We start from the raw sequence: 20,867 nt of genomic DNA, 5'->3' as shown, positions 1-20,867 counted from the left end.
GCCGGCTGCAGGGGCTGAGCGGCTTCGCCAGAGCCGGCGCGGGCACGTGGGACCCAGGAGTCCTGGGGGCCAGGCTGCGGCTCTAACCACTGGGCGCGGTAGCCCGGGGCCAGCAAGGAGCCGGGCCCTGGGAGGGGGGGCCTGGCCCGCGCTCCCTGCTTCCCCAGGGGCTTGCGCCCGCCCCGCCCCGCCCCGCCCCATCGGCCCTGGGCAGCCCCGCGGGCCAGCCGGCGGCGGGGCCAGGGGGGCAGGGCCGGGGCGCGCCGGCTGCCGCCGCAGGAGGCGAGCGAGGGGTTAAGCGCAGCCCGGCTCCCGGCGCTGAATATTTAAGAGCCGCGCGCAGGCTGCAGCGCAGCCCCGGCTCCCCTCGCGCAGCCCCGGCTCCCCTCGCGCCCCGGACCGCGGAGCCGCACAGCGCGGGGTGGCCCCGGGCAGCAGCCGGCCGGAGGATGCCGCGCCTGGCGCTAACTTTCCTGGCTCTGCCGCTGGTGCTCCGCGCCGCCCCGGGAGGTGAGCAGCCCTCGGGGACCCCCCCCAGCGCGGGCCCCCCCCAGCGCGAGTGGCCCCGGGGTCCGGCCCCGGCTCTCGCCGAGCGGCCGCAACCAGGGGCGGGACCGAGCGGCTCGGGCCCCGGGGGGCTGCGGCTCTCTGGCCCCCAGCGCCCTGGGCATGGCCCCGCGCCCCTGCCCAGCTCGCGGCTTCCAGCCTCGGCAGCGACTTGGCCTCGCGCCCCGCTCGCTGCTGCTTCTGCTTCCCCGGCTGGTCCCTCTCCCCCCCTCTGGCTGTGTGTGGAAGGGGGCAGGTGGGCTGGGAGGCTTTAGAGACCGTCCCGCAGAGCCGGGCTGGCTCCGTCTCCCCTCTGTCTTCGCGGGCAGGGTGGCACACGGACACCTGCGTCGCCTGCCCTGCGACCTGCCTGCCAACAGCCCTGCCGGCTCAGGAGCCTTCCACCTGCTGCTCTCGGCCCCTGGCATCCCCGGCTGCTCTGTGGGCTACGAACAGCCCTGCCCCTCTGACAGCCCGAGTGCCCTAGCATCCCCTGCCATTCGTAAAAGCCCCTGAGCCGGGGAGGACAGAGACGCAGCAGCTGGGGCGAGTGGCTTGCCCTCGCGTTGACGTGCTGAGCACCTACTGGCCCAGAGACTTGCCATGGAATTGCCGGCTGCAGCAGGCCGGTGGCACCCGGATAATTCCCATGGGGGGCTCATTTCCACAAAGCGGTGTACTCTTTGCTCTTGTCGGCTCAGGTTGTTTCTTGCCTTAGCGAGGCTGTTTCCTGCCAAGCCGTGGAAAGGCCGCGGCTGTGTCTAAGGGTTTACTGTGGCTGGATCAAGTGCACAGCCAGTGGCCAGATCCTGCTCTCCCTGCCGTTGGTGTAAATTCACGGTAACTCCACTGATGTCGGTGAGGATCCAGGCCAGTTATGGAGTTCAGGGGTTTGGCTCCTTCTCATTATTAATTACAGCTGGCTGGAAAATGTCAGCAAAAGAGTTTCAGTTGGTCTTTCATTGAAATTTCATGGAAGAATTTGTGACCTTTTTCCATGTGCTGCCCAGCTCTGCTACTGGTAATAACAACACTCAGCAGGTGCCTGGCAGTAAGTGTGGTTACGGTGCTGGCCCGGGATGCAGGAGTTCTGGGTTCAATGCTACAGGTTTCCTTGGAGGCAGATCTTCTAAAGAGCTCTGCTTCTATTTAGACACCACAAGACACATCCAGAACTGAGTTTTCTGGCTCTCAAATCGCTGGAGACCAGGACTCCTGCCCCACCAGGTGAGGAGGCTTCCGGGGTGGACTGTGTCCTGCCAGAAGCTCCTGGTTTTCCGCCTGAAGCTCTCTTTTCCCCACGAATTGGGTGTCCTTGTGAGCACTGCTGGCTTCCCAGCTCTGGGGGCTGATTTGCTGCCCCCAAGTACCGCGTCGGCAGGGGCCGGGTGAGCCTTTTGCACTCCCACCAATGAGCCTCACAGCTGATCTGCAGGGACCATGTCTGGTGTGACGGGGGAGAGCTGTCTCCACGGCCCAGCCAAGCTTTGGCTTCTCAGCTGGGGATGCCAATAAGTGTCTTGGTCGGTGCTGAGGTTACACAGACCTTCCTCCACTAGGAACAACCAGGCTCCCAACTCCTTTCACTTAAGCCACTGATCAGACCCCAGCTGCTAATACCTTTTGTTTATGGAACTACTGACCTGTGGGCCCTGTGCGCTCCAGGCGAGACGAGCCGTACTCGTTTGCCGAGCCTCTGAGCCATTCGGTTCAAGGTCTGCTCCTTCTTCTCTTCTTCACATATGGACGCTTTAAGTGGTACAGCAGCTGCCGTTGGCCAGTCTAGCCTGAAAATCCACACACCTTGATGTAGAGCAGGGATGGGCAAACTACAGCCCGAGGGCCACGTCTGGCCCTTCAGACATTTTCATCTGGTCCTCGAGCTCCAGCCGGGGAGCAGGGTTGGGGACTGGCTCGGCTCTATGCATGCGAGGTCTCCACACAGCTCCTGGAAGCAGTGGCATGTCCCCCCCCATGCCTCCTACGCGTAGGGGCGGTCAGGGGGCTCTGCACACTGCCCCTGCAGCTCCCATTGGCTGGCAACTGTGGCCAATGGGAGCTGCAGGAGTGGCGTCTGCGGATGGGGCAGCATGCAGAGCCTGTGGGCTGCGCCTCTGCTTAGGAGCTGGAGTGGGGACATGCCGCTGCTTCTGGAAGCTGCTTGAGGTAAACTCCGCCCGGAGCCTGCACCCCAACCCCCTGCCCCAGCCCTGATCCCCCTCCCCCTGCCCTGATCCCCCTCCAGCCCTCCAAACTCCTTGGTCCCAGCCTGGAGCACCTTCCTGCACCCCCAACCCCTCATCTCCAGCCCCACCCCAGAACTCTCACCCTCAGCCGAAGCCCTCACCCCCTCCCGCACCCCAACCCCCAATTTCGTGGGCATTCATGGCCTTACAATTTCCATACCCAGATGTGGCCCTTGGGCCAAAAAGTTTGCCCATCTCTGATGTAGAGCCTTTGCTCACCTACTCAGACTGCAAGATGGAGGGACCTTGCAGCCCATCACTGTGCACTGGGAAGGTTGCCTAGTGCAGGGTGGGGGGCTCAACGGATCAGCAATGAGATTTTTTGCCCCTTACTGCCAAGTGACTGGTTCCAAGCCATCCCAGGAGGTCCGTGAGCGACCGGAGCCAGGAAGCTGCTCTGTAGGCCTGTGGGAATGTATGATTGACCGCTCCAGTCCAGCTCCCGGGCTGACACTTGCTCCAGTCCAGGCAACTGCCTGTCTCCTGCATTTGGCACTTCCAGTGTAAGAGCCAAGAACTGAGTGGGCATAAAGACTGAACTGCCCCTTCGGTACAGTCACTTACTGGTGGGGAATGGTGTGTGTGTGTGTGTGTGTGTGTGTGTGATGTAACACTGCTGCTACTCTGGCTGTGCCTGACTTGCACCCAATTAGACAACTTCAGAGCCCCTTGAAATTGTGCCTTCAGCACCCAGCTGTGTCCTCGGTCTGTCTGGATCAGTGGCTCTTTGCACAGCACCCCTGCCGGGGGGTTCGGCCTGCTGCAGGCTCCTTGTTCCTTGCCCAAAGGATCAGCGGAAGCCCAGTGTCGCAGGATATCTGCAAACAGGGAAGCTGGCCTGCAGCACAGCTGTGCTCCAGTCAGAGCAAACTCAAGCCCCTCCAAAGCACAGGAGGTCACCCTGTCGGGATCCCGTCGGAGAACTGAAGTCACTGTTGCAGGAGCTCACAGAAGAACCTGCAAGGGCGATTGATGCTCTGCCACAGTGGGCAGCAGAAGGAACACAGTGGCCTCCCATGAATGTGCCAGCTGAATCCTCGGGTGAATTGATTGGCTAGTGAGGCTTCTGATGACCTAATCTGCAAATGCAAACGAACATTTTCATACAGATGTGCAGGTTTCACCACATGCAAATGGAGATGCTTGGAAATGCTCTGAGTGAATTACTGGAGGTTGCTTCAGGTCCAGGTCATCTGAGTGCAGTGCGCAGAGGACCCGACTAGAATTTGAGACCCCACTGTTCTAGGATCTGCTGGAAATTGAGAATCAGGTGGAGTTATAGACTAGCTCAGGCTAGGACAGGTGAGGTTAGAGTCTGATCCAAAGTCACTGGAAACCTTTCCATTGACTTCAATGGGTTTTGGATCACGTCCATAGAGTGTGAATATATGTGTGTGTGTGTGGTGGGGTGCTTGGGCCGAACGAATGAATTCTTAAGAAATTGTGAGTAACAGCACAAACGTGGGTGTTTGTAGCAATGGCAGGAGTGTGTATTGTTCAGTGCTTTGAATTCCTGACTAGACCAACCACTGTGATGAACTTGCTTTGCTGATTGAAGGTATCACAAACTGTCTACGGCCCCAAAAGCAGAAGGACTTTATCTTTTGGGTTATGGCGAGTCTTGAGACTCTCTGGCATCCCCAAGAAATGGATCAAGCTGATGAAAAACATCGACAGCAAGGTGATGAGTGTAGTGGGAGTAGACAAGAATCGGACGGAATGACTCAGGATGGCCGAGGAGAAAGGATGCATGTTATCACCAGATTTGTTCACCTTGGTACAGGAGGAGTCATGTTGTGTAGGAGGACAGTGGACTGTATTTTCGCAGATGATATCGACCAAGGAGGATTTACAGAGAACGGCTGACAAGGTGGATCAGAAAAGCAGCAAAACTCAGACTGAAGATCAGCACAGAGAAGACAAAAATTATGGCAGCTGGAAGACACGAGGGAGAGGTAAAGATAAAACCCAGAGACAAAGAACTAGAACGAGTGGGAAAGAATGTGTGAACCTTGGAGGCGCTGAAGAATGGAAACTGTGAAGATGACATAAAAAGAAGAATTGAACTAGCTGCTACCGCATTCATAAAACTCTGACATCTGGAAGGCTAAAGATATTTCAATCAAAGCAAAAATCAGCATATATGAGACAGTTGTCCTGCCAATGCCGTTGTATGGGTTAGAATGTAGGAGAGTGAGGAAAGCCAGCGAACGAAAGGCGCTGGCTGCGGAAGGGACTGGCTGGCGGGAACACTGAGAGTTTCAAGGCAGCACAAAACAAAAGATGAAGTGAGAAGAAAACAGCTAAGCAAGGAATAACCCTGTTACAGAAGAAAGATGACTGTGGGTGGTTTGGACACATGGCCTGAATTGACCCAGTAAGTGTACTATACGTGGGGAGACGCACTAGAGTGCAAGAAGCTAGATACAGGGGAAGGCTGAGGATGCGTTGGATAGACGTGGGGAAAAATGACACACAACAAAATGGTTGAAAGAGGAACAAAACTGTGAAGCTGGTACAAGACAGAATGTGGTAGAAAGACTTCATTTGGCCCCGGTGTCACTGTTGAGCTGGTGGACAGGAATGAAAGCCAAAGGCTGTCCCTAAAACACGAGTGTGCTTTCCAAATATCACATCTAGGTCTGGGACAGATGACCTACAAGGCTCACCTGGGCTTCTCATCCTCCCGGATGTCGGTGTGGTTGGCATGTCCCATCAGAGTGCATTGGGTGGTAGGGGCAGGACTGATACTCTTAGATAACTCAGGTGTAGTTTAGTTGGCCTGTAGCTATGACTCTTTGCTCTACCTGAGCACAGCTGGAAGAGAGAGGCACAGTCAGCCCTATAGCAGGGTGCAACATTTCAAGCTAATAGCCCTTAGAAGATATCGCATATTATTTATATTATCGTAGCGCCAGGAGCCTACTCATGGCCAGGACCCTGTTGCGCTAGGTGCTGTACAAACCCAGAACAAAAAGACAGTCCCTGCCCCAAAGAGCTCACAACCTAAGCAATGCCTGGGGGCTGAGGAAGGGTATTCTCTCCTGGCTTTCTTATACCCCCCGCACAGATACAGAAAACTTCACGTGCATCCTGGAGTAAATGTGCAAAGCTCTCCGATACCACGATGGGGGACATAGGATAAAATGCTGAGGTAAATGGCGGGATTCACTCCCCTTTGGTCCGACACAGCCTGAGTTTGCTGAGTTTCCGGGCCATGCTGGGGGAGGCTGAGGACAGGGTGTGGAGCATCCTTTGAGATGACTGGTGACTCATGATGTATCGCCGGGCGTGGCAGTGGGACTTTTGCCTGCATGAGGAAATGGGCCTTTTAAAAAACATGAAGGGCCTTTAGCTTTTCTCGATGGGTAGAGCGGGGAGCAGAACCAATGGCAAAGGGTGGGGATGGAGCAGAGCCCGCACTGGGGCTCGGCGTGGGAGAGCCCTGGGGCGGGGCTCAGTCAGTGTGGGAGAGCCCTGGGGCGGGGCTCAGTGCGCTGTGCTTAGGGCGGGATAGCGCACAGCTCGGGGAAAGCGAGAGCGGGGAGCAGAAGGGGAGAGAAGAGTTCCCTGCTCAGGGTGTTTGCGGAACCTTCAGGAGCAAATTCCGCCCTGACGTACGTGGGCCTCACGCTGCCCTTGACTCGGGCTGAGTTACAGCAGCGTCTGCCCTTGACTCGGGCTGAGTTTGGCCGTCAGCTCAGAGGAGAGAAACTTCTCCAACATACACCATGGTGACCGTGTTGCCATGTGCCCTGCTCCCGCCCCCGGCTCCCGGGTGCCCCTTTCCAGGCACGTCCCGTCTCTACGTACTCACCGCCCCGTGGAGCCTCTCCCTCCCCATCCGCCTCCCCATGCACCCTTCCTTGTATGCCCCCCAGCATGGGACACCTCCCCTCCAGCTTCCACCCCATACAGTCTCTCCCCACACGCCTCCCATCCTGGGCGCCTACCTAGACACAATGAACCCACCTAGGCCCCTACCTAAGCATTGAAGGGCAGGATGCAGACTGGACAGTGCTTGGTCGGGCTGCTGGTGGGGGTGAGGGGAGGGGAAGAGCTGGCTCCAGTCGCTTGCCTTCTTTTGCATTCCCGCAGCGTGAAGTGCTGGACTTCCCTGGCGCGCTGGGGCCATGCTATAAATGAAGCAAGCACTGTCGGAGCAGAGATAGGGGCCAGCGGGGCACTGACCCTTGTTCATGGCTCCGGTGTGTCTCGCTGGAGACCTGAGCAATGAAGAATGTGCCAGATGGGGTTATGTGAGTGATCTCGAGGCCTTGTCATGGCGGCTGGCTCCGGGCTTACAGGCAGGGGCCATGCTGTTGGCGAGGTGGGTGCTGCATGCCCTGGTGCCCACCAGCTGAATGCCCTCTGCTCGGGCGCACCTAGGAACAATTGTTTCGCGGGGCTCAGCGCATGTCTCGGCCCTGTGTGCTCAGGCGTGGAAATACAAAATGAACTGTGATGGAGGGGGATTTTGACAGCTTTTGCATCCAACGGCTGATTTAACCTTTGGGAGGGGCAGTAGCATAGGCAGAGGGGAGTCTGGAGAAATGAATGGGTTGGGGGGGGTCAGCACAAATCTTACCTGGAAACATCAGCTGCAGGCAGGGCCGTCCCTAGGGGGCCCGGGACAACTCCCCGGCTCCGGCCCAGGCCCCGCCCCCACTCCACCCCTTCCCCAAAGCTCCCGCCCCACCTCTTTCCGGCTTCCGTGCCCTCCTCCGAGTGATGCCGGGAGCCGGCGTGGTGGGGTGGGCTGGGGCCGGGTCGCTCATTGCTGCTGGCCTCAGGACCCCTGCTAGCCCTCCAGGCTGCCCTGGACCCCGCCTCCCAAAGCTTGGGGTCCGGGGTGGTTGCCCCGATCCGTCCTAGGAATGGCACAGTTCTGGCTGCAGCCAGGGCGAGGGAGGTGACAGCCAGCTGTGTGGAGCAGGAGGTGAGTGACCCCAGTGGGCCCTGGCAATCACACCCTGCACACTTATTAGCAACAAGCCTCCTCCATCCTGTTCTGCGGGGAGAAGCTGGAGGAGCCGTTGCTTTCCCTGGTAATTTGCCTTTGCTGGGTCTGGATGGTGATACTTCGATGGGGCAGGGTGATTTACAGACTGCTCCAGAAGGTGTGTGTGAGCCTCAGGGTGCATTGGAAAGGTTTGCTCAGTGTCCCAGTGTGCAATGTTTTTCAATTTAGGTTAAAACTATGGTCTGTCTTTGAAATTCTTGGTCTTCCTGGCCCTGCTTCCAGGCTAGGGGGCTCCGTAGGGAAGCGTGCAATCAAAGTCCATTCTAGAGCAAGGTGGGGTGAGTTGTGATTCTGTTTTTAGGGAGCAGCCTGTTCTAGCTCTCTCTGTTTTGGGGTTCCTGTGTGGTGGTGGTCCGAATTCTAAACAGTGTTACAGGGCACCTTACGGCAAGCGCATTTCTGTTTTTAGCAGACTTCTCTGAGTGTATGCTGTGAACATAACCCAAAGCCCAGTGGGATTGGCATCACACACCCTCTGCTGCAGGCTAGCCTGCAGCTCTGATGGGCTCTGGCCATACAGAGTTATGGGGGCAGAGAGAGAGAGAGAGGACTAGTAAATAATTACCTTTACAGTTCTGCAGCACAAGTGCCTTCTCTTGGAAGTGATCAAAGTGATGAATGGGTTTAGCCTCACAACCTTCTGTGGAGGTAGGGAGGGATTCTTATCCTTGTTTGACAAATGGGCAAACTGAGGCACACAGCAGGGAAGCGCCACAGGGGACCTGGTCCTGTGTTCGTGACATTCAGCTTTTGGAGACGGGCTGAGGTCAGATTTGTCCCTGTGTGATTGCACAGCAAGGCAGCGTCAGAGATGGGAGTAGAACCCAGGAGTCCTGACTCCCAGCACCACGTGCTAACAACTAGCCAGCACAGGCTAATGCGTGAAGGCTCAGGCTGCCACTCCACTGCTGTGTGTTGAGGAGGGGAGGAGATGGCAAATCACTGGGGGCAAGGGCAGCTGTGTCTGGGAGGGGTGGGAGGAAGCAGAGCATGGGAGATGTTTGGTTTTGAGAAGGATCAGACTCAAAGCTCACACGGGCAGATGCAGAGGATCCAAAGGCAGGAGATCAACATTTCCCCAAACAGTTCCTTGCGCCCAAACTGAAATTCACCCCCACCTCTGGCTCAGGGGACAGAGGTCCGGGGAGCAGGAGAACGACTGAGTGCCAGAGAAGTTTCAGTGTGTCATCCCAGAGCTTTGGAGAGAAACAAATCAGCCGAAGTGACGCAGCTGGGGAAGGATCCATTGCAGCCTTGGGGACTGAGTGATAGTTTAGCTGCAGTAAATTAGGAAATGATGAATACGGGGCTGCCTGCTGCCAGCTCGGCAGTTTCTGAAAGGAGAACAAACAAATAACGGGTGGATTTCCTTGGAGACAGTCGGATGTATGTGTGTGTGTGAGTTTAAGGGGGGCTAAGAAAAACAGCCAAGCTACCAATAACCAGGGCAAAGTGAGAAACAGAATCCCCTGATCACAAATTCCATGGGTAGTTTTGGGACAAAGACCCCAGGACTAGAGGAAGTGGCTGCGGGTGGCTCTCCTTTTCGGTGAGAAACGAAATCTGCGAAGGGGCACGCAGAGAGAAAGGAGGGAACCGGTTTGCTTTAACACGGCATCAGAAAAGGACAGCGTGGTAGGCTGGTGACCCTTATCTCTTGCTGTAGGAGCCTCAGGCCAGGAGGTTTATTCCCCAGTGCCAGGGTTAGAAACGGGGACTGTAGGGTCTAATGACTCTGTTACTGATTGTGAGAGTTCAGCAAGAGAGTTTTCTCCTGGGGGGACATGGTACGCTGCAGCAGCCAAGGTGGTCACCTTGTTAGCCATTGAGCCGTGGCTGAGAGATAGGTGGGGTGGGTTGGAGAACCTTGAGGGTCGTGTGAGCCCATCGTTGCTGGATTTGAAATATGAAGGCTGGCGTGCTGTGACTGCTCCTTATTAAGTTTTAATCATGTCCATGTTACCTTGTGCTGCCCTGTCTGTTATAGCCACCTGCTCTCTCATTTTGTACTTAGTCCCTGCCCCAAAGAGCTCACAGTCTAGTGTGTGTACACACAGTACTTTGTGCAATGGGGCTCTGACTGAGGTCTCTGGGGACTACTGTAATATATGAGTAACAACAGTAATGAGACATTACAGAGACCCCATGGCCCAGCTGGCATGTTACCAGCATGGGAAACAGCCCTCCTGAGCCTTGTTCACATCTCTGCCACTGACTTGCTCTATGACCTTGAGCAAGTCCATTAACTTTCTGTGCTGCCGTGGAAGGTGCTTTGCTGTCTGTGGATGAGAAGCGCTAAGCGTTGTGGGAAGGAGAAAAGGGGTGTCTGGAAATGTAATGTGGAAATATGTGAAATGAGCCGGGAGGGGACTGTTGCCGAGTTTTTCATCTTGATTAAATCCAGAGTAAACACACAAAAGGGCAACAAAGGCCAGTCTGGTTAAGTGGAGATGTGAAGAATAGGACAAGCAATTATAAGGAGGTTAAAAATATAATCAATCTGCTCAGGGAGAGAATTGTAGGAGCTATAAAAATAAACAAAAGCAGGTTACAGGGATAATTAGAGGAGCAAAAGCTAATATTGAATGCTGGATTGCAGCGAAGATCTCAGCTCCTAAGAAAGGTCTCTTTAGATCTATTATTAATAGGCAGAAGATAAAAGGGAAAATTGGTCCAGTAAAAATGATGATGGGGCATTGAACACAAGTGCTAAGGATTTTATGAGAGCTTGTTGCTGTATTTATGGGGTGGGAAGAAGACAAGAAAATGCCTGAGACAGGAAGGTGTTTATTGTAACTGGACAGGAAGCTGTTGCCTCCTATTCTTCCCCCTCCAGTGTGTCCTCCCCAGCTCTCCTCCTAGCCTGTCCCCTTCACCCTCTCTTCCCCCTGCCATAATCTGTCCTCATCCCTTTGAAAGCAGCCCTCTGGCTGTCTCCCACCCTCTCTGTATGGGAGAATTCTTTACTAGCCAGAAACAGGGCATGTAAAGCCCTTGGATGCTGCCACATCCCTTTCACCTGGCATACAAGGGCTGGAGCAGGGATGAGGAGCTCAGTTCTGCCTCCCACCTTCTGTCTGTCTTGTCTACTTTGATGGTGAGCTCTTTAGGGCAGGGATCGTTCCTGACTATGGGTTTTCCTAGAGCCACTCACAATGGTGCCCTGACATCAGGTATGACATCTAGGCACTACTGTCATAATAGCGATGATGATCACTGGTAGATGATAATTAATTTCGGACAACATGTAAAATGAACTGTCCCTAAAGAACAAGTAGGGGACTAACTGGAACGTATGCAGATTGCTTACCCTGCATCACCAAACCCTGATGTGTTCAGAACTGACAGAGAGGATGATGCTGGAGAGTTGGTGGAAGACTGGAGAAAAAACATGGATAAAATGAAGCAGGAGCAATCCTGGCAATGACCAACCTGCAGATCTTCCGAGTAAAACGGCGCAACTGTTATAAAGTGAGGACTAAATCATGAAACACCGAGAGACAAGAGAACCATAGTTTATGAGCACTAAGCAGGTTGGATTCAAGAACAGATCCTGCCCAATGAACTAGACTTGTTCCTTTGATAGCAGGACAGTGGTGTCAGTGGATGAAAGGCATGCAGACAATTGCCTTTTGTGTTTGACGTTCACTAAAGCACGCTGACATAGGGTCTCTTGAAAATTTGCTCTCACAATTAATTTCAACTGGACTGGCCAGGATTAGCGAGACAGATCAAAAACCATAGCAGCACTATAAACAAAGCAGTGACGAGTGGCAGCGTATCAGGCTGGCAGGCGATTCTAGAGCAGCTATTGCAGGGATAGAGGATAGATCCAGTCTTAATTAGCATCTTCTACAGTCATCTGGAAGAAGGGGTGAAAAGCACATGAAATGTACAGATGATGTTTGGGTGGTGTTGCAATTGCTGGTGAGGACAGAGAATTAACACAAAGGGATCTAGAGAGACTAGAACTATGAGCATGATCTAGAGAAATGAGATTCAGTTTAATCTGTATCTCCCTTATATGTGTGTGTGAAGGGCCTGGGCAGTTACTGTACGCTGTAGGAAAGAGGAGATCCACAGTCCCATGAAGTACAAGAAGGGCTCAAGCCCATCAGTGATTTTGAGGCAAAACTCCCCTGGCGGTGAATGGAATTAGGCATGGGGAAGGAAGGCAGGCTACAGCCCAAAGTGCTTTTGGACTGAACCCTCTGGTGCTGCCCCGTGAGGCTCAAAAAGCAGCGGGTGTCCTGTGTGAGCACGAGAGGTGTTTGCTGTTGGATAGCTCAGTCCTTCCTCGGGCTGCGTCTCGGACAGAAGATGCTGAACTGTAGCAAGCAGAAGGCCAACGGAATGGGCCTGGTACTGGATGCATGAACAATAAGATTGAAAATGCTTGGTAATAAGGGACTCTAGTAGGTTTTGTTCTTTACATCCTCTGCAATGCAAACCCCACCCCCATGGGTTTAGCATCAGCTTTTCCTTTGAGCAAATATTTCTGGACGAAGGTAAGGCCCAGATTACCAATGTAGCTGATCCAATGCTAGTTATAGTAATGACCTGCAGGACAGATCTGCTCCATTCGACCTGCGTGGAATGCATCGGTGTGATGCTGGATTAGGGGTATTATGAACTGATTTTCAACCCTCTGCTCTACTGCTGTAGGCCACAGGAGAAAGGGGGCAGATATGTTCTTGCATGCTGGCTTTTGGGTGTGAACGTGGTTGGGGGATGAGCTTGGGGTGTAGCTAATCCTCCTCACAGCCCGGCCATGCCTTGGAGAACAGGGGCTACCATCATCTGTGATTTCCAAAGCCTTTGTAATCAGAAGGTCACCGAGGCATTCACAGAAATAATGGCAATAAAATATGGTGCTCATAGAACAAACTGTCGCCACATACAGGTCCTGTCCTGCAAACGGGCATGTGTTTCACTTCAGGGACTAGTCCGCTAGCAGTCAGTGGGACCACTCACGTTCTGGTTGTTGGCAGGGTTCAAACCTGCAGCCCCGGTCTCTGACGCTGAAGCAGAGCCCTTGTTGTTGTGCTCAGTAAGTGACAAGGTTTTATACTGGCTGGGCACCGCTGTGAGAGGGAGGCATGATCACGTTCACTATGCTAGCGGGTTACAGCCAGGTTCACGTTATTTAAGGGAGGCCACCCAGTTTTAGTGACAAAGGTATTGGTAATTCAGCTAATTATTGGTCCAAATTTACCTCTAAAACTGCTGGTTTTAGCAAAATCCAGTGTCCGCAAAAATGAAAATGTCATCAAAACCATGATAACCTGTTGCCAAAATGACCACAGGTACATTTCGGTGACAGCACGGCCCAGGACAACTTGCTCAAACCGGGCAGGAATCTGCTGTGAAAACAGTGCTGTGTAATTTCTGTGACCACCTCCTCCTTCCTCCGTCCCCCAACACATCAGTCACGGGCAGGTTGGGAAGCCTGACGCTCGCTTGGCCCCGGGGGCAGAGAACCGGGTCGCTGCAGTACCTCTTGCTTGTGGTGACTGGTATTCTGAAGGGTGACCACAAGAGGGCTCCATGTTGACCCTTCTCATTTAAATTCTGGGTTGCTAGGGAGCAACTCCACGAAGTCGCCTGGTGTGCTTTTGAGGCTATTGCTGTTCACTCCTGTATGTTGCCTCTGTAGAATCAGGCCCATGTCAAGGCCTGAGCATCTACCTGCGTGGTTTCCTGCAAACCCTTCATGGCTGTTTAGAATGATGGGTCAGGAAAAGTGAGAACGCAACGAGCTCTTTGCCCCTGCAAAAACCGGTGGATTTTAACACCTTTTTCCATTCCTACTAGCTTGTATTCTGAATTCTTCTCTCTCTTGCAGTTCCCTGGTGCTACGATTCACAGGATCCCAAATGTGGTGAGTACAGAAATTGTTTCAAGTGGGGCTGTGTGCAGGCGGCAAGTGTGCTGGGGCAGCAGGTCCGTGTGCACGCCCGTGTCTGAAGGCAGTGTGAACGTGCGTGGTGTGTGAATGTGCGTGCGTGGCCCCGCGGGCAGGGATCACGGTAACTGCAGTGCCTAAAACTGCCCTTGCAACCCTAGAGTTCAGAGAGATTTTTAAATTCCTTTTTGCAAAGCACCTACTTGGTTATTCCCATTGAGCCTAATCCAACTCCCTCTCCCCCCCCCAGGCTAACCCAGGGCTGTCTTCCCTGAAGTCAGGGCCTTTGCACTGGTGCAGGAGCAGAATACGTCCTTTGAGAGTCAGGCCTTTTTGATCTTTTTAGTCTTTTGCATAAATCTTCTGGGCCAGGCAGATCCCTGGAGCGGTGGAGCGAGCATTAGGACAAGGTGTGATCTAATTCCCGGTGGGAAACCCGACTAAGGGAAGGAGAAGTGAACCCGTATTGTGCTAACGTGTGAATTATTTGAGTGCACTTTGAAGCCTAAATTGCATGCCTGCTAATATATCAAAGAAGCAGATCGGTCCGAGCTGCGGTCAGTGACCTTAGGGACAGCTTGAGAGGCTGTTCGAAGGGGAGCCTCTGTTCTGCATTGCTGTGGAGGCAAGGCCTGTGTGCTGGCCCTTGGGATCAGGAGGTTTTCCCTGTCACTTTAACCCCGAAGTAGTGTGCATGTCCACCTCCTGACATGGCTCTGGGGAGAAGCTCAGCACGGCGTGTCTCCTCTTTGTCATGTCTCTGGCTCTCTTTGCTCTCGGCACAAAAGGATTTCGGGGCCTCATGAAATTCAGAGCAACAGTTGCATTGCCTTGCTCTGATGCGACACTGAGTCAGGAGCTACCGGCTGCCCTGCCAGGCCCCACTCGTTTGTCACCCATCTTGCTCGCTCGTTTGGGAGCCCTTCACTTCCCCGAGGAGTGGGATTTGGTTTTCAGTGTCACGTTCAGAATGCTGTGGATGCGTGTGGTCAGAGCTTCCCTGGACAGCAGGGGGTGCATTGGAATGGGACCCCTGTACAGAGGACTGCAGGGCCAGGCTGAGGGAAAGGATCCATTTGCACTCGGCTTCCCCATTTTTGCTGAGGTCAAGATTTGATTTATAAATAGAAAATGGCTATTGAGCAGTGCGAATGGTGCCAGGCTCTCAGCAGAGGCCAGAAGTCGGCAACATTGTTCAATAGCCTGCTACCCAAAAGAGAAAACAGAGATGCGATGTGAAACGTCAGCCTGGCATTCTGACATGTAGGCTCACCGCCCAACTCTGTGCTTAGAAGAGCCTGGGAAACACAGCGTGGGGTGGACGGTTACATTTCAGAGGTGAGAAATGCCCTTCGCGATGTCACCAAGAAAATAAACGGATTGCTTTACCCATACTTAAATATAGTTATGCATTTAAAATGTCGGTCACGCTTGATATTAAAGGAGCAGTTATAAATAGTTTATAAAGGGTTAAAAACTCAATAAATATGTAAATGAATGATTAATCAATTGTTAGAGTTCAATAGATCAGCAGGTTGTTTATAACCATGGCTTATAGCTATTTCTAATGGCTCTGAATGAGGTGCTGATAACCATCTATCACACATACTGTTCGTGTCTGTAACATACTTACAACATCTATGAATCATTTATTAATGCTTTATAAACTATTTATAAAATGGAGTCTTAATATAAAGTATAACTGAAATGGGTAACTTCCATGGGAATGGTACGTAAAGAGGGTACATTTTATGTGCCGGTATTGGACTTATACATGAGAGTGACTTCTTTGAGGACTTATATGTATATCTGTGCGGTATTTTATTTCTGGCATATATGTGGCCCTGTAAGGACTAGTGTGATTTTTGAAGCATGCCATTTAGTACATGTTACCATAAGAACGGCCATACTGGGTCAGACCAAGGGTTCATGTAGCCCAGTATCCTGCCTTCCCACAGTGGCCAATGATAGGTGCTTCAGAGGGAATGAACGGAATAGGGCAATTCTCGAGTGATCCATCCCCTATTGTCCAGTCCCAGCAGCAGCTGGCAGTCAGAGGCTTAGGGACACCTGGAGCATGGGGTTGCATCCCTAACCGTCTTGGCTAATAGCCATTGATGGACCTATCCTCCATGAACTTCTCTACTTCTTTTTTGAGTCCAGTTATCCTTTTGGCCTTCACAACATCCTGTGCAATGAGTTCCACAGGTTGACTGTGCATTGTGTGAAGAAGTACAGTACTTCCTTTGGTTTGTTTTAAATCTGCTGCTTATTAATTTCATTGCGTGACCCCTGGTTCTTGTGTTACGTGAAGGGGTACAGAACACTTCCCTATTCACTTTCTCCTCACCATTCATGATTTTATAGACCTCCATCCTATCCCTCTTGGTCGTATCAATGAAACACATCTGTACTGATACAAATTGGCCTGCTCCTCACAGTCCTTCTATGCGTGAGCAGTAATATGGCCCAGTGGTTTGGGCACCAGCTTCGGATTTGGGAGACCATGGTTCAATTCCCTGATCTGCCGCAGATTTCTTGTGGGCCTTTGGGAAAGTCACTTAGTGGCTTTCTGCCTCTGTTTCCCATCTGTAAAATGGGGCTAAGAGCACCACTCCCTCTGGAATGCTGTTTCAGTGCCTGATGCTGATCACGTGTGGAGCAAAAGGGAAGGACCCAGCCGCTTTGCTCCATGGGTGTCCAAGTGCCTTCCTGACTGTCCAGTGACAGGAGTAAGGCCCTGACTCCCCATGCGGTTCAGAGACAGCCAAATCTCAGTGACCTCATTCCTGGGCTCCAGCTGACGTGGCGAGTGAGGGGACTGCTGATGTGTTGGCTTAGCGTTCTGCTTTAATTGTGGCATCTTCTCCTCCCAGACTCTGGGCCGCTGCAATAAAGCAGATGTTCTATTGTGCCGCTCATTATAAAGTGGAGTGGCTGGATTTCAGCAGCCAAAACATTACCGATCAGGGAGACTGTCTGGCTTCCTTCCTCGTTACAAGGTTACGCACCTCGCAGATTAATGTTACTCACCATGGTTTCCACTGAAACGATCCCAGCTCCCTGGCAGCCTACAGCTGTAGACAGCAGAGCCAGCCATGTGCTGCCATTGGGCTCACCGGTGGTGGTGTGATGGTTCTTCGATCACTGGGCACCTGTCCCCTTTTGTCTCCACGTTCCATCGTGGTGACTGCGGTAGCCCAATGACGCTTTTGTGTTCGTGGCCTCATGGGGCGGCTTCGGCTCCATCTTGATGGCTTATCAGGGGAGTGAAGCAGGGACAAAGGCTTGCGGCTGCCTTGGCGTGAAGGCCTCAGGCTTACAGGTGACCATCGTGGTGGCTGTGGAGCATCCAAATGGCTGCTAGTGCATAGATCCAAGAGAACAGCCCCAACCAGCCAGGGCGGGGAGGCCTCCGTGTCCGAGGGAGCTGTGTGTGGCGGGGAACGACGGCCAAAGCAGGGCGAAGGGGTGGGGCTGAGATGGGCGCGGCTGGGCGCGGAGAACCTCTGCAGGGGAGACGTGGGAGGAGCGGGGGGAAGAAGAAACCAAACCCAGTGAGGAAGCTACTCGGGGAAGCAGAATCTGCTCTTCAGGGACTGTAACTACTAGCTCAGAGAGCAGGGGCCGCCTGTCAGGCTAAATATAGGCCCTGGCCCAGCGAGGAAATCCTGCTGAATTATGAATGAGGCTTGACTAAGACCCGGCTCATTAATATTCACGAAGGTCGGCTAAGTGAGCGGCCGTCTCTCATGGGGGGGGTGCATGGAGGGAGAGGCTAATGAAAGCGCTGGCGGGTGCTGTGTCCTTTGCGGCCAGAAAGAGCTCGCGGGCGGACGGGATGCATTTACCAGCACTCGCTCAGTTAAAGCAGGAAAGCCAGGAGCCCTTGGCAAACCCAGCTCCATTTTAACATGCGCCCCAGGAAGCCTCCTCTTGCTGGCGTCCTCACATGATGACACCAGGACCCTTCACTCTGTGGTAGCTTGCCCCCATGTGGCCCATGTTTTACCCCCTTCCCTCTCCCCCCTTCCCTCTCTCTCTCTCTCCCTCTCTCTCCAGGCCCCAGGTACTGGAAGGATCTGGCAAAAGGCTGCGGGGGAGATAACCAGTCGCCCATTAACATTGACAGGCGCAAAGTGCAGAGGGACAGGAACCTAGGAGACATCCTCTTTGAGGGCTACGACCAGGCCCCGCCGGGCAAGTGGAAGCTCATGAATAACGGGCACACGGGTGGGTATTTGTGCCAGACTCCCTCTCTCCCTCCTTCCTTGGCCCCTCAAACTCTCTTTTCCGCAGGGAGCTGCACTGCCCAGGGCTGGATCAGTGAGCTTGACTCGTTGCAGGATTCCCTTCAGTATGATGTATTTATTATTTCTACTGTGGTAGCAGCTGGGAGCCCTGTCATGGCCCAGGACCCCATGGTGCATGCTAGGTGTTGGACAAACACAGAACATGATCCCTGCCCAGAGAAGCTCACAGTCTTGCATCTGGCTCTGTTATTAACCTGAGAATGCATTGTGCCCGAGAAGAATGGCCTTGAGGTTTGCCCAGCTGCATGGAAATTATAGAGGTGTGAGCTGGCTGATTGGACTCTTTTATGTGCTCCTCCATTCACATGTATTCACTCCCACGCTCCCAGCCACCTCTACCCCATCTGCTTTGTGTACATGAGAGGTCACCGATGTCCTGGGTGAGGCTGGTGGGATTGCAGCCATGTGTTTTCCCTCTGTAACTTCGCTCTGGCCCATTTACAGCGATGATGAGACTGGAAGGCGAGTCTGTGAGCGAACATATCAATATCACCATTGGGATTCTTCTTGAGAAGTACCGAGCCCTGCAGTTCCACTTCCATTGGGGGACCCTCAAGGGGAACGGCTCAGAGCATACCATTGATGGAGACCAATTCCCCATGGAGGTAAGTGGGGAGAGGTGGTCATGCCTCATGGGAGTTGTAGTTCATAGTAGCGGTAGTGTTCACAGCAGCATATTGCTGAGAACTCCACCCCTGTTGCTGACAAAGATCATGATTAAGACTGTGCACTCAAACCGCAAAAGATCCCAGCTAAATGTGTATATCTTAGGTTCAGCAAACCCCAGGTGAACCCACATCTCTCTGGATTTTGTGTTTGGCAGAGCTGGTTGGAAAATATCCTCCCCCGTCCCCCTGGAAAATTCCAATGAAAAAACGAATGAATATTCATTTTCATTGAAGCTTTCCGCGGACAATTTCAAAGTTTCAGTGAATAATCGTAAACCAAAATATTTCTTTTCTGAAATGCCGCCACAGTGCCTCATGGGAGTTGCCGTTCAGGTGCCCTCATGCACCCATTCACTTTTATAGGCCTGGTTCCCTTGTCGGACGACACCTTCTGCGATGCAGCACGGTCTCCCCTCTGAGTGAAGGGAGGCCATGCGCCAGGCCGCGGCACGTCATGGGAGACATAGTTCGGGTGAGGAGCCCAGCCCATAGAGGAAAACCGGCACCTGAGGCACCTGTACGACAACTCCCATGAGGCTAAGCTGCTCCACACCGGAGTCTGTCCCATGAGTGGGGCATGGGATCCTGCAGCTACAGAGATTGCTGGGACGCACGCTCAGAATACATTCAGTATGGTTCATTTAAAAATGGCGACCTTTTCATGAGGAGCGAGTGTTTCCTCCCCATCCTTCCCACTTGACTCAAGATGCCCATCCTGTTTGGAGCTATAAGGTGATAAATATCCCTCCCTTCAAACTGTCTGACTGGGCAAACTGCTAAGGGCTTTAGGATACTGGAATGGACCTGTTTCCTGGTCATTAATGAGCCATTAGCACAGGGGTGGCCAACCCCAGCCTGAGACGGAGCCAGAATTTGCCCATGTGCATTGCCAAAGAGCCACAGTAATATGTCAGCAGCCCCCCATTAGCTCCCCAGTCCTGCTCCCAGCGCCTCCCACCCACCAGCAGCCCCGCTGATCAGCACCTCCCCCTCCCTCCCTGCACCTCCTGATCAGCGTGCAGGAGGCTCGGGTTTGCGGGGGGGGGGGAGGAGCGAGGGCACGACAGGCTCAGGGGAGGGGGCGGAAAGGGGTGGAGTGGGGGCAGGGCCTGTGGCAGAGCCAGGGGTTGAGCAGTGAGCTAAACCAGCACACTGGAAAGTTGGCGTCTGTAGCTCCAGCCCCGGAGTTTGTGCCTATTCTAGGAGCCGTATATTAATTGGTGATTATGAGGCTATGTACAACGGGGTGCATGAATGAACACGGGTGTGTCTCTGCAGAGTGCATGCCCAGGGAGAGTAGGTAGCCAGGGAATACCTGAGCGCAACTGCTCCAGTACCCTCCTGTTCTTGGAGGGAATGACATTTTAATGCAGCCGTAAAACACCGAGGGCCTGATTCTGCTTTGCACGGAGAGCCCTTTATGGCACTCTGGCAGCGTAAAGAGGCCTCAGAGTGAGTGTGACTGTCATTGATACCTATGCTAAGGCCCTCTTGCACTTCCAGAGTGGTGTGAAGGGCCCCTAGTGTCAGGGATGTGGATGCCCACAGCGTTAAGGAGCTGTGTGCGCTGTTGGCTACAAAGGGCGCTGGAAGGGGAGAGCTGAGCGTCCGTTTGCTGTCCCTGTGACTGATGGGGTAAAATACCACAATGGCTTGGAACAGGTCTCACCCTCCTTCTGTGTGTCTTCCTCTTTAGCTGCACGTTGTTCACATGAACACCAAGTACAAAACCTTCAGCGAGGCCAAAGGGCATCCAAATGGGCTGTCTGTCTTGGGCTTCTTGTACAAGGTACGTCAAAAACGCCCTGCCTCCGGCTTGCACGTTCACTGCCAGGTTCCTCCGAGTTACCCTGAGGAAGTGGCAGAGAGTAGCCTGCATTCTAAGCCCTTTAATAAACAAACCCTCCATTGCTGGAGATCCCATCCTGTGCTGTGCTGAGCGGCCACATCACCAGCTTGTATCATTGGCATCAGTCTAGAGAGAGACTCGCAGGCTGGGGCATGCAGGTGGGGCATTGCCCGGAGAGTACCTGCTCTGGGTCTAAAGACCCTTGACCCTGCCAAGTCAGCCCCTTTAACCAGGACCAGAAATGGCACTTTGCCTCCAAAGCTGATGGAAACACTCCCACAGTGCCCTGGGGTCTGGTTGCCACAGCTCAGGGGTGC

At 53.5% G+C, this 20,867-nt stretch overlaps 1 protein-coding gene across 1 annotated transcript in view; it reads left to right on the top strand.

The window, feature by feature from the left end:
- The first annotated feature begins 370 nt into the window (after window positions 1-370).
- LOC311531567 (carbonic anhydrase 15-like) overlaps window positions 371-20,867 on the top strand; it is a 28,418-nt gene continuing 7,921 nt past the window's right edge. The window contains exons 1-5 of the mRNA XM_084649047.1: window positions 371-510; window positions 13,661-13,696; window positions 17,783-17,953; window positions 18,478-18,638; window positions 20,398-20,490. Coding sequence (XP_084505173.1) covers window positions 450-510; window positions 13,661-13,696; window positions 17,783-17,953; window positions 18,478-18,638; window positions 20,398-20,490 — 522 coding nt within the window. The 5' untranslated portion in view covers window positions 371-449. The remainder of the gene's footprint in view (window positions 511-13,660; window positions 13,697-17,782; window positions 17,954-18,477; window positions 18,639-20,397; window positions 20,491-20,867) is intronic.

The sequence above is a fragment of the Lepidochelys olivacea genome (genome assembly GCF_965140295.1).
Source record: "Lepidochelys olivacea isolate rLepOli2 genome assembly, chromosome: 15".
Classification (NCBI taxonomy): domain Eukaryota; kingdom Metazoa; phylum Chordata; order Testudines; family Cheloniidae; genus Lepidochelys; species Lepidochelys olivacea.
The sequence above is the reverse complement of the archived record's forward strand: the minus strand, read 5'-3'. Positions and strand labels throughout refer to the sequence as shown.